Here is a 13,478-nt window from a genome sequence, read left to right as displayed (position 1 = left end):
TCCTCTCCTTGATATAGTGCAGGTTGTCTCATACTCGCAACACATTAAAGATTGCCCAGAAGCCAAAGTACCATCATCATTTGCAGCCAGTGTTTTGGTCAGAAAATCATTGCAGACTGTTGTAGACTTTGCAGTGCAAGTAAGCCAGCTTCTCAGCCCTGCTTTTCCTCAGCATGCGGAACCACTCCTGATGGCCAAGCTCTACAACCCTGTAGCCTGCCAACTTCAACTGCCTCCTTTTCATGGCATGAAGGCCCAACAACTGCTGTGATTGGTAGCAGTAGTGGTTCCTGTTTGATACTTGGATAGCAAGTTTGACTGTACCTTTGGAGTCCTGAGGATCTGAGCCTAGGCTACTGGGTTTGACAAGAGACTCTATAATTTCACTGGTCAAGTCTAGCCCAGAGTCAAACAGTCTCCCACTGTCATCAGGCTTTACTCTGTGAAGAGACGCAGTCTTGACTGTAGGAGGTGGGGTTAAAGGTTCTTTGGTGTTGGTGTTATTTATTAGCTGTGCTAAAAGTTCCTCAGTTATAGTTACACCTATGTTAGTTCTCCCCCAACTCTGCTGAGAAGGAAATGTGGAGGAATTGTTCTCTGGAGATAGTGTAGCTTTGTGGAATGCTGGGTTCACAGGAAGTGGCTGTCCAGTAGCGTCAAGGTGTACTTCCAGGTCGATGGAGCGAGTGTGTGGGAGAATCATTCTTTTGCATACAAACTTCTCTCCTCCTAGCAGATCTTGCAGAGCAGATTCTGCTTCCAGAACCTCAGGTTTCTTGCACACGTCCGATTGAGCAAACTTCCACAGCATTTCTACCACCTCCTCTCTCAGTTCACAACTTAGCCGTGGGCCACTCCAGTTAGGCAATTCCAGTGCCACTGCTTCATCTAAAGTGAACAAGTCTTTTTTCAGCTCCATTTGTGTGGATTTCAGCGCTAAGTTGACAAAGTCAGGACTCAAAGCTAATGCTATTAGGTCCTCTGGGAACTGAGAGACAAAAGCCAGTCCTAGAAGTCCAGTAAGCAGATGCTCTGGGTATCGGTGGAATTCAGCTTTCCTCCTTCTCAGTGACTCCGTAAGGCTCGGATAGAGGCTCGAGCACTGGACTGAGGGAAACCCTAATGTGCCAAAGGCCCACAGCAGTTTGCATGAATCTTTACTCCTACAGTGTGGCACCAGCGAGGGAACTCTCTCAGCAATCGCCATTAAGATGCTATCACTGTGATAATGCAGTGCTGAACAAGCCAGTGCCACATGCATCAGCCCCTTGACACCCATCTTGTGGGTACGTCGAGGAACTTCCTGTGTTATAGCCTGCAGCCACCCCTTGTGATACAGGTAGCTGAAACGCATTATTTTCAGCACATTCACAATGGCTAAGTCACTCATCTCTTCCACAAAAGAGTGTGCCTTATCAACAATACGAGTCACTGCACCCTCAGATATTGAAGTCTGGGATTTAAAGAGCCCCAAGCACACAGCACCAATCTCCTCAGGGTACAGTTCCTGTAAATGTCGCATGAGAAGCTGCTCTATAGGATGGATCAAGTCTTTTGGGCACTTCCTACCCTCTCCCATTATATACAAGAGATGCACCAGCTCAGGGACCCCCATGTGTCCCAGATGCAGACGGACTGAATCATAGAGATGATGTAAGAACTGGGGGACCTGTCTCCCGATACAACGCCACAAGTCAGCAGCTAACAGCAACTGTTGTAAACTCATCTGGTTCGCTCGGCGGCACAGTTCGGCCTCATACAGCCCGAGTACAGTATGGGTAGAGGGCATGTCCAGCAAAACAAAGGACTGGAGGACCTCCAGTAGCTGGAGATCAGTAAAGAGGGGAAGGTGTTCAATAGAATAACGGAGGAGCATGATGAAGCGTGGGTCACTTTTCACTAATGACATCTTGTCTGGGTGCAAGCGGCTGAGCTCACCAAGAAACTGGGACACGTCAGATGGTTTCAGGCTCCCTTTTAAAACAATCACTTTTTGGAGCAGCAGCAAGGACTCTTCCCATTCGATTGGAAGAGGCCGCTGGGAGAGGTCATGGGTAATGGAGGCGTACCCATGTCGGCATTTGAGGAAGGCACGTGTATCTACTTTAACATCTGGCGGTGTGGATTTTCCGTGGTACAGTGAAACTGAAGGCATCTTGGGTTCAGGGCCTTTGTGGAAAGCTAAGTCAAGAAGTGTGTTTTTGGAGCTTGAGAGGTGCCGTGAGCAATTCACACTGTAGCGATTGCTCTGTTGCCAGAAGGAAGGTGCGAGAGTGGAGATACACTGTTCATCCTCATCATTATCCGTTTGGCTCCGGGAGGTTGCAGAGTTCCACACAGGGTGATGATATGAAGAAGGGTTGTAATACAGGTTGTATTCTTCTTGGGGGTAGGCATCCTGGTGCTGCAATAATTCTTTTTTCCCCTCATGAGCATCAGTCTCCCCTTCTTGTTTTACAGGCACATGCTGAGTCTGGGTCAAATTCTTTCTCAAGCCTGTGAGGTAACGAAGCCTGGGCACCCGTCGACACAGCACATAGGCAGCCATCAATCTGCCAGACTGAAGAGACAAAGGCAGGATTTCTTAAGACAGCTAGCCAATCCCAAAATAAAAAAAGACATGCAATTTATTATATGCCTGACAGTAATTTACTATAAAAGGCTGCATTTATCTATATGTGGATCAATTGCACTTCAAGTTTGGTTTAGGATGTCAGAGGCAAGACAATTGTGCTTCTAAAAGAAAGTGAAAGGTAGATGTGTTAATAATAATAAACGGAGTCCAGTTTTAAGCCACTCAATTTTGATTTAAACAACACAAAAAATAAATGTAAAAATGTATCTATTGAGTGTATAAACCCGTTTAATGTATATATTACACTTTAGGTGACTTTTATGGCACATTACAATCTATTTTCTTGAATAGCAAACATGAAAACTGTAAAGAATATCTATGAAATCACAAACTTCTCATGCAAGGCCATTTGCTCAACATTTACTGGAGGTAGATAGATTTTAAGAGATCGAATACAACCCTTCAGGATAAACAAGACATGTCACCATTGGTCTAACTGTTGTCAGTTTGCCTCTTCAATCCAAACCACGGTTGCACAAACAGTGGTATCATCTTTTAAACTAGAAGATACCTTGTAATTCCGTGTTGTGCTTAAAAATGTGTGTTGTAGTAAGGGACCAGCCACATTACAAATTGGAAAAGTGGTGTCAGACAGCCGGTATGGTTAATGTTAGTTTAGCTTAAGTTGCTAACCGGCACAATCAATTCTTTATTAAATCACATTACTCACACCGTTAAACTCACCTTTATCCCTCCGACATCAACTCGGGACTGGTATTAACAGTATGAACATGTCAAAACGTCATGAAGTTACGAGGAGAGGATCGCAGTCAATAGACCTTCATGGCATGCAATACACATGTTACAATTATACCGGTACTCAAGTATTTCAACTTTCAAAATAAAAAATATACGTTATTAGCTAAAAAATGTTACTATCGTTGGGCTAAAAGAAGGTAAGATGTCGTACAGAAATGTCCAAATTGTATAACTGTATCGGAATATGTAATATCACCATTCGCTTCTGACAATAATTAATGTGAAGTATCAAGTCGGACCATTATTGTGGCAGGTTGATGTTGCTTCCGTGGAGAACGGCCATGAACGGACTGAGCAGAGCGTGACCTACGGCAGTCGGGTAGGTTCAAACGTCATGACGACGAAACGCAATTGAAAAAAAGCCTCGCCGTCAGCTAAACCAGTTTGATATAATCGTTCAAACCAAATATAAAAACTACATTTGAAAGAACTTAAGCATACCATAAATGTATAATTAAATATGTTCTATAACACCAGACCCGTACATACTTCTTGATTTCCACCATAATTGTATATGAATTGTTTTAGAGTAGAGTAGGCCATACAGTTGTTACTTTGTTACTGTTGTTATTCTCTTTGGCCGAATTGTATTTTCCTTTATTTTATGAAGCTGAATATTGAAACATAATATTGAAACATTTTAATCTAATAAATCCCTTTCAAGAATATTTAAATTACCCTGCACAGGTATTAATTGTGGAGATATGTCTATGAATACTTTAAATTTAATTTATCCATTTTCAGCTGAGATTTCTTATTTTTGAAAAAATGTTTTATTCGTTCTGGCTACAAAGAATGTTTGCTAAGAGCAAAGTACTTATTCAAATATTTTCTGTATACTGAATGTAGTCTAATTTGTGGATCTATGCTACAGACCATTAATAGTTCTGTTTTGGTGTATAATGTGATATTTTTTTAGCACAAAGATGTCTGCAACCGTGTTTTTATAATTCTTATTCTAATATAACTCTAATTTCAAGTCTAAAAAGAACTGATCAACCCCAGTTAAACCTGAGATAACAACCCTTTTTTCTCTCCACAAAAACTGCAGCTGGGATGCAACGGCTGAGGGTGTCCTCCACTGATTTAAACCGTCTGTACTCAAAAAAAATTTCATCTATGACGAGTATGTCTTAAGTTTAAATGGTCAAAAAGTGTTACACGTCATTCTTCTATGTGGTATGGCATCCTCACCTGATTATATTACTGTTTATAATGGTTTTCATCCTCATACTAAAGTGGAATGAAGAGTAATACAGATTTAATAATTTAACTTTCTTGGAATAATCTGCTTATTATTATAAGCATATTTATTTACTGTTTATTTAAATTGTACATTCACTTTATATTGTTATATTCAAACAAAACAAAACACAACAGTTTATACATTTAAATTGCAGTGTTTTGTAACATTCTTGTATGCTATTTTACATCTATGAGCAGGAGGGCTACCTCAAATTATGGGCCTCCATTTGGTCACTTCACACATGACTGAATCTAGAGGTGAAAGGTGAACTCGACTGATCCGTGGTCAACACAATGCCCTGAATTTCAGCCTCAAGGAGGGGCACTCCTCATGCCCTTTCAGAGGGAGGAGTTTTAGCAAACGTTGGTAGTAACATTAATTTTAAAGTCTTTACAACATGATACTATCGTGGCTGCATTTGGTTAAAAAACAAATAAAAAGAATGTACAAAGTATGTATGTGGCCTTGAGTTAGAGAGTAGCCTCATTTGTGGTTTCCTGAACTGGCTTTGTAATTTATTTATACTGTAAGTTTCTTTGCAAAATACTGATACAAATTACAAATACCATTTTGTTATTATAATAAAGAAATATATGTATGAAAAGAGGATGTAGTCCTAGAATTTGTTTTGTGTGTGGGCTACTTTTAAGTTTTATACAGATATTTTTAACATTGTATACAGTTGATGATGTAAATGAATCAGTCAAGAAATTACTTTCACAATATGCTTATGATAACATGTATTACAGCCAGACATCTAATAATTTCACCTCGTTTCATGTGACAGCAACATCACAAACATTCATTCACATTTAGTTTATTTTTGTAATATACTGTTCAGGACAAATTATTTCAACTAAAGTAACTTTTGTTATTCTTATTGTTAATATTCTGTTACTACTCACGTTTGTGTGTTGTTAATAAGTCATATCGCAAGCTGTAGGCCTATTGCAAATTAGACACAATAGATCAGTTATTTATTTAAGCCTATACTGCATTTAATCATTTTAATTCATACACATCAAGCCAACAATTATGTTCCATCTGTGAGGCATCTCTTAGATTCAAATAAAAGTATGTACATTTTGATAAGTAAAGGATTCAATTGAATTTCAATACTAAAACATCTAATGCTGCACAGCCATTAGGCCTAACCCGAAAATAGTCGGTACAATTTGTAACAGAAACCCCTGTTGGAAAGATGTATATTTGATATAAACATGTGTGCCATAATGTTAGTTTCTATAAGAATTTGATTTGAGAAAATTAATATTTCGTTAGAGTAACATGGTATATTTATTTCTAGGCTTTAATCCTATGTATAAGACATTTTAGCCAAAACATTACGCAGGATATCATCAACAAAACCAGGGTATAAAACTTGATGGGCGTCGACTCTTGCAACTTGTGCAGCCTATTTGTTTCCTTGTTTTTTTGTGTGTGAGTACATGTGTCCCTGTGTGTCTCTGTGTGTGAGAGAGTGCGTGTGTCCGTTTGATTTCATAACGAGGAATAACTTCGTAGTTTGTGGATGTTGCCACCTCCGCGTGTTTATCAACAGTTGAAATCAAGTGGTGAAACTTGAGAGTCGCACTTGGAGAGGAAGTAGTTGGTTTATGCTAATGAAGGAGTTGGGGTTTAGCTACGCTGGTCTGGGAACCGCCCTTCATTCACCACATGGTTAAACCTCGACTCTACTCGCGCCACTTTCGCAATCTTACTACGATTCACAAACTCCTCGCAAATCATAATAGTAGCACATGGTTGGGCTTTTTTGGATTATTCGTCCTAGCTGTTACTCAATTTGCCAAGTCTTTTTTTCCCTTTCTCTTGTTTTGCAGATAGCGTTACCCCTGAAACAGTGTGAGTAAACGGTAAGTCTGTACGAGTGAGTGAAGATGGTGGATTTTTTTAGAAGCTAGTGTTTTATCACGCGTGTGTTATTGGCAAGAAAACCTGTTGTTAGCCTTTTTTCGTGAGACGTGGTAAATGTCAGAAAAAGTGAAATGCTCGGCGACACCGTAGCCACACTTTAACGTTTTACATGAAGGGAAAAACATGTTTTAAATCGTCAATTTCCGCATTTGAAAACAATGTTGTAAAGGGTGCGCAACGCATGGCAACCGCCTCTCCATGGTTGGAGAATGAGGGAGATTTGAAAAAGCATGTGTTGCTGCACCTCAAAGTCGGTATACCTCGGGAGAACTGATACTCACTCGTGAAAATGATTCCTTACGCACTTTCACACTTGGCTGCATAGTTATAGACTCGCGTGGCCCCGGTTATCCTCCACGTGTTGATAGATTATGAAGTTTTCAGTAATTTCGGACGCTGTGGTGTTGCACTTAAAAGTGCGTCCAGAACAAAGCAGCAGCACATGGGGGTTGCAGCAGGCCGCGCGCCTTTGCTATCCCGCGAGCTAACGCTAACAAACCAACAGAGAAGATGTCGTTAAGTTATATTATTGCTTATTGGTATTATTATGTGCTTAAAAGCGAAAAATATCAGCGCCCGTAATCACCCCGGGAACATGCAGGGGTATTTAATTGTGTGCTAGCACTGCATGCTAAATCAGCTAAGTTTGCTAAGATAAGAGAGTGCTATGGAGTGGATGGAGCGTGTTAGCCAGACCTAGCCTGCTCACTCACTTGTGCGTCTTTTTGATTATAACTGTGCTGCTATTTTACCCACATGTCAACTAAGCCATGGCATTGTAGATATGCATCGGATAACGATCTTTATTAAAAGCTAACCGTGCTCGCAACTGGTTACACGCGCTAGCATGTTTGGCTAGCACATGCTTGCATTGAAGTGTTTTGATGAAGCCCTCGGCTACTGTTAGTAGCTCGTGTGCTGGATTCTGGCTCAAGTTTGCAGTCACGTTAGCTCGCCCAGTCACAATGAGCGCACACTACACACGCACCTGATATCTACGTTAAGTGCACAGATTTTTTTTAACGTCCCAAGTTTAGCAACACTGAGTCGTTATCCAGTCGGTGAAAGTAGGTTTTCAAATGCTCAAAATGCGGACTCTTGGGCGCCATGTTAGCGCGTGGGGGAGGGGTACAGCAATGTGACTGTAGCGCAAGTGTTGGTATCCTGTTGCAGCCCTGGTTCACCCTCGGGTTTCCCCATTGAACTTTGTTATTGAATATATTTCGACATGTGGTTGCACCCCCCACCCCCCATGTGTTTAACATTACAAAGTTCCCTGATTGTTGTCTGAACTTGCCTGCATCAAAACACGTAGTAATAGCCAATTAGGCAGGATACCTCTGTAAACTTAAACCTTCTCGATCAGTGGTCACATACAATTGTTAGTACGTTGTAGTGAAATTTCACTTTTACCCCATCCTAAGGAGCAGTGGGCAGCTGAAATGAGCATAATGGTTTGGTGTTTTGCTCTAGGACACTAGAACAAAACATGAGGCCAGGGTGAGCATGGGCTCAAACCTTCAAACTTGTGGTGTAAAGCACAGGCGCTTTACCTCCTGTGCAGCACATTTGCCCATCATTGCTGTACTGTGGATATTTTGATGGTGTGCAAGAATGAGTGTCCAAAATTTGCAAATAAATCATTCTCATGACCACTGGCACAAGCTGCCCCACAACTGATGTCATTGAATGAACAAGTGTCATTCTGGTCGGAGATAACAAGCTTCGATTACGGAACCGGCGAATTGAAGTAGTGCTCAATCGGCCGAGTTGATAATGTTACTCTTCTTCATAAAATATTCAACTTTAATAACAACAATGCCCCGCACTCCCCGTTACCAGTTTGTCAAATGTGAGGATGTTCTGTTTGTCGTTGTAAATCTGTGAGGTTTGGTTTGTTGCAAGAAAACAAGCAATTTCATGACATCTTTGCATTCTTGAGACCAGCATTTTCACACTCTCTAGACCTTTAATATACAAACATATGAATTTTAGGTTACGATGATATTGAATTGAATTTAACATACTCTTGATGCTATGTCTCATTTGTGCTTGCAGGCCCTGTCTGACCCCTGTGCTCCTCTGTATCGCCGCTGGAAAGCCCCTTATTGTGGATTTAAAGGTGCTCTGGTTCATTATGGGATTGAAAACTCCACATGAGCAATTTGAAGTCACTGTAGTGTCAAAGTGCTTACAGTGCAGGTAGTTTTATAATATCTACTGCAGTGAAGGCACTTTCAGCACTACTCTGACAATGGTAACTGAAGGAGCAGACTTATTTAGACACAACTGGTTTATGCTTTTACAGGATAGACTGAATCCAAATCCACATGTAAATGCACACCTGACAGGACCTTATCACCATCCTGCTGTTATGTTCGGTCCCTGCTGTTCCTGAGTGACGCAACCGTGTCTACACAGGGCCCCTCTTATCAAACATGCTTGTTATTGTGAGGCATTGTACATCCTATCACTGTTATTAATGCAATTTCAGCATATAGTAGTGTAGGACGTTTGTTTGGCTGCTGAGTTTTAGCTATTTCCTAGCTATATCTAAATCCTTGTTAAATGGGTATTTGGCATAGCTTAACGTACACTTGATGCCTTACACTAGTGCTTATGCTAAGGTGCATCTAGTGCAGATAGTGAAGTAGACTAGCACCTACTGCCCTAAGTGCTCCTTCTGGCATAAGGAGCTGGGACTCTCATCTGCTGTATGTGTGTGTGTGTGTGTGTGTGTATATACTGCATGTGTACACACACTTTTAAAATTGTGGCAGTTCACTGTTAGTTTTGCATAGTTGCGCTCCAAGAAAAGATACGTTGTGCAAATCTATGCAAAACTGATGGTGGCCTGTGTTTCCATCTGAATCCCTTCTGTGATTACTGTTCTTTCTCCATGGTGGTCAATCAGGCTTCCACACCTGCTCCGTTACTAGGATAAAGACATGTTTCAGTAGTATTAAAGTGCTTATAGTGCAGGTAGTTTTATCAAATTCTACTGCAGTGTGAGCACTTAAAGTACTTCTAGATGCCTGTGTCTTCTTGGAAAACTGCAGAGGTAGCTTATGCACATGGGTCTCTGGTTAGTTTTGCTGGTTTGCTTTCAGCTTTTCACTGTACTGCTGTGCAAATCCATGCAAAACTGATCATAGAACTGAAATGAATCTATCAGAAGTGATCCCTTTCTGTGCAGGTTGGGAGAGGTGGCAATGCTATACTTGTATTGGTATTGCACTTGTCCCGGCCTGTTGAGGACATGGGGAATTGCACAAATTAAGTGGCCCACCTGCATCTAGGATACATTTGTGTTGGACATAAATATTCTTGTCACCATCTCCAGTTTACATTTTGTTTGATAATCTTGGAACAACCAACCTGATAAATGTAGGTTATTTTATTTGCTTTATCATATCTGACAATTGAATATAGATGTCTAAGGAATGTACTTTCTGTCATAAGTCACTAAATGTGTGAAAACAAGTAATGATGCCGTCTGTGACAAAAGTTCAATTTTGAAAATAAAATCTCCATTGGCTCACTGACTCTTGTTGCTTTTTCACCATTTATGTAACATAATGATACCCTGGTTGATGTGTGAGCATATTTAAGGAATGTGTGTTTATCTGCAAATACAATTGTATTCAGAATATTAAAAACATTTGTTTCATGGTCATCATAGTTGAGGGATTTCACAGAGGTTGATGTAAAATCAGATCTCATTGTTATATTTACTACTTTTTATTTGTCGCTCAATTTCAAAATTTTCTAATGTATTATGGTAGCCTAATACTGTCATCACTTGTTAATCGCACCTTTTTAAAATAGTTCTGTTCTATGCATTTTTATGTTCTTCACTACACTTATGCATTACTATTGTTAATAAGAGGGTTTGTCTCGCATCGTTTGAGCTATGATAAAATAATGTGTTGTGGGGACACCAAATCTCTGATCTGCATAAATTGGGATAATGTTAACATTGCAATTGAGTTAATACAATACATGCCCAGAGAATAAAACATGAAGGTCCTGACGAATTGTCTCCTAAATGCAAATGTTATTTGCTGTAAAATGTCCATTCATTCAGCCATAATTTAATCTTGAGGAATCATTGATGGCATGCCCTCATTTTCAATGATGTTCAGGGAAAACATCAATGGTTAATTTAGTTTTCAACTTGATTATCAAAAAAAACAGTTGGCTATAAATCGCGGGTTCATCTTTATGAACATTTGGAAGTTTTACGTGTGCGTTGCAGCATATGCTTGACAATTTATATACAAAAACTGACTAATACAGCTGTTGCTGTTTGTGTATTAGGCCTGTGTGTGGTCTGGGTTTTAGATTTAATGTGCAGTCACCCCTTCCTCCAGCAGAGGGAGATCTCTGTATACATAATAAAGTGCTTATCCAATGAACTGCCAGAAACTGCATAGTGAATGAAACTATAGTACAAACTGGATAAATTGGTATGCTTAATTTAACATGCATATTTCAACTTCAGACAACTTTGTCATTGTGTAAAAAAGCTTGAGTTTGACTAGTCATAAATAAAAGCAGGAATAAAGAAAACATCACCAGATACACTTGAATTAATATGTATAAATTTAGAACAAATATATAACGAATTATGTATTATAATAGTATATAAACTGTATGTGTGCTTGTATTATCATGAATCCAGTTCAATCATATCATTCATATACAGTACATACAGTGTGTATATTTATTAATATGATTAAACTGGATGTTTGTCTGTTGCTTTTTACCTAAAGTCCAGTGTCACAAGCAGGTATCTGTTACAGATTTTAACTATGCTTCAGCTACACCCCCCCCCCCCCCCCACACACACACACACACACACACACACACATACAACATCCAGCCAACCTTAGGCCAATGAGCAGAGTTTTCATTATTCTGCATTGCATGGTAGGCTGGCAGAGAGAGCCATTCACTGGAGTGTTCACCTTTCATTATCATGTCCTCTTTACTTGACAGTCAAGATAAATGGGAAGCATCCAGAAAGGACATGAACTCAAAGATGCATTCTTGCTTGTCAGGCCATGCTGATTGCTCTAGCAACCTCTATTTACTCTGATGTCTGGAAAATCATATGCCTTTATTAGACACAGATTGCTACATGATTGTGGGTTGTCAGAAGGCACCTGGTGTTTTTAAGTTGTGGTCATGTGGCCAAACTGTCAGAGATCAAAAATTATGGCATTCTTCAGTTTTTCAAATACAGAACAGACCTATTTAAATAAAAGACAAAGGCGACCCATTTTGGAAGTGCACATTAAAATTCCACTCTTTTTTAGACAAGCTAGTGGCATATAGCTCCAGGGATGGAAATGTCGGCCAGTCCACATCTTTTGTCCAAACTGAAATATCTTTAAAACTACCAGATGGATTGCTATGAACTTTTACAGACATTCATGGTTGCCAGGAGGGGCAGAGACAGACGTTGTAGTTGTAAACCTAGTGGGGTCTGGAGGCATGCTCCCCAATGGAGACCCCCCCCCCCCCCCCCCAATTTATAGCAGGAATATGCACTATTTATCCAGCCATGCCATTTGAGATAACTGAATGCCTAAGAATCTCACCACTATTTCAGAGGAAGGTGTTATTTGTGGAGGTCTAAACCCCAAATCAAATGAGTGTATTCCAAAAAAAAATCTGTGTCAAGATTGCACATCTCAAATTTCCAAGTCAAAGATCAGTCAGAAGACACTTTAATTGGCTCCCATAACATTAGAACTACAGCAACCACCACGGGGTTGATATCCGTGGGTTTGAGTGAAATGTCAGAAACTTGGGTGGTAGGTGGATTATGAAATTCATGATGAGTTGAAAACAATATTATTTTCCAGTTCGACTAATATTTTTATACTAACACAATAATCCATTGTAAACATGCTTAACATCAGCGTGTCAGCATTGTAAGTGAACGTCTGTGTTGGCATGTCAGTCTTGTTATATCTTTCGTTTTCATCCAAATGGAAGTTAATATTCTTTCCACACTTAATACATTTCAATAAATATACAGTGAAATTCTCTCTCTCTCTCTCTCTCTCTCTCTCTCTCTCTCTCTCTCTTTATCTATCCATCTAAAAAATAGTCTCCCTTGATTGTCTTTGTCATTAGGGCCAGCAGTGGAATGCTCAGGTTATTAAATAGTCCATTTCAATATGTTGTTTGGGACATGTCATCGTATTAAATTTGCTATGAGGTGGTAATAAAAATATGCGTTCATGAGCTATTAGTTTACAGCCATGGGAAATGAATGGCTGTTTCTTTGCAGATGCCAGTGCCATTGAAAGGCAGACTCTAATTAAGACACAATCCTCTCAGCACAAGTGTTCTTTGCTAGAAGTGTTGGGATCTCTGCCTCTTCGCTTGATTGTGTTGTTCATTTTGTAGACCTGTTCCTCCCTAATCTGTATTCAGAGTTCAGCATCTCTCTCTCTGTCTCTCTCTCTGTCTCTCTCTCTGTCTTTCTTTCTTTCTTTCTCTCTCTCTCTCTCTCTCTCTCACACTCTCACTTTTTGCATTTATTTGACTTCTGTTTTTCAGCTCAGGACTATTCTAAACTGTCCATTTATAGTGAACAGTCACTATCTGGATTAGCGAGATGTTCATTGTGGGTGTGATATGTGCTCTGCTGTCCTCTGAGTTTCAATAACAATCTAACACAGAAGAAGACAATCAATGTGCTGTGATGTCTCGAGGATCGGACTAATGGGATTGTGTTTGTGTGCTCTTGAAATTGTTCAATTCCCTGGCGTAATTATTGCTGAGACTTTGTCAAGGATTTCAGAGAAAGAGGATGCATAACTTTGAGTGTGAGTCATTCTTCGTGGAGGTTTACCTGTTGTTGGTTTCATCATGATTGAATAGACC

General features: G+C 40.0%; 1 protein-coding gene across 1 annotated transcript; it reads right to left on the bottom strand.

Annotated features, from left to right (window-relative positions):
* Positions 1 to 106: 106 nt before the first annotated feature.
* Positions 107 to 2,548, bottom strand: fastkd5 (FAST kinase domains 5; the record flags this gene model as incomplete). Its single annotated transcript, XM_083921047.1, has 1 exon — positions 107 to 2,548. One exon carries the CDS (start codon positions 2,546 to 2,548, stop codon positions 107 to 109), a length of 2,442 nt encoding a protein of 813 aa, XP_083777173.1.
* Between the last annotated feature and the right edge of the window lie 10,930 nt (positions 2,549 to 13,478).

The sequence above is a fragment of the Echiichthys vipera genome, assembly GCF_963691815.1.
Source record: "Echiichthys vipera genome assembly, chromosome: 10".
Taxonomy (NCBI): Eukaryota; Metazoa; Chordata; class Actinopteri; order Perciformes; family Trachinidae; genus Echiichthys; species Echiichthys vipera.
The sequence above is the reverse complement of the archived record's forward strand: the minus strand, read 5'-3'. Positions and strand labels throughout refer to the sequence as shown.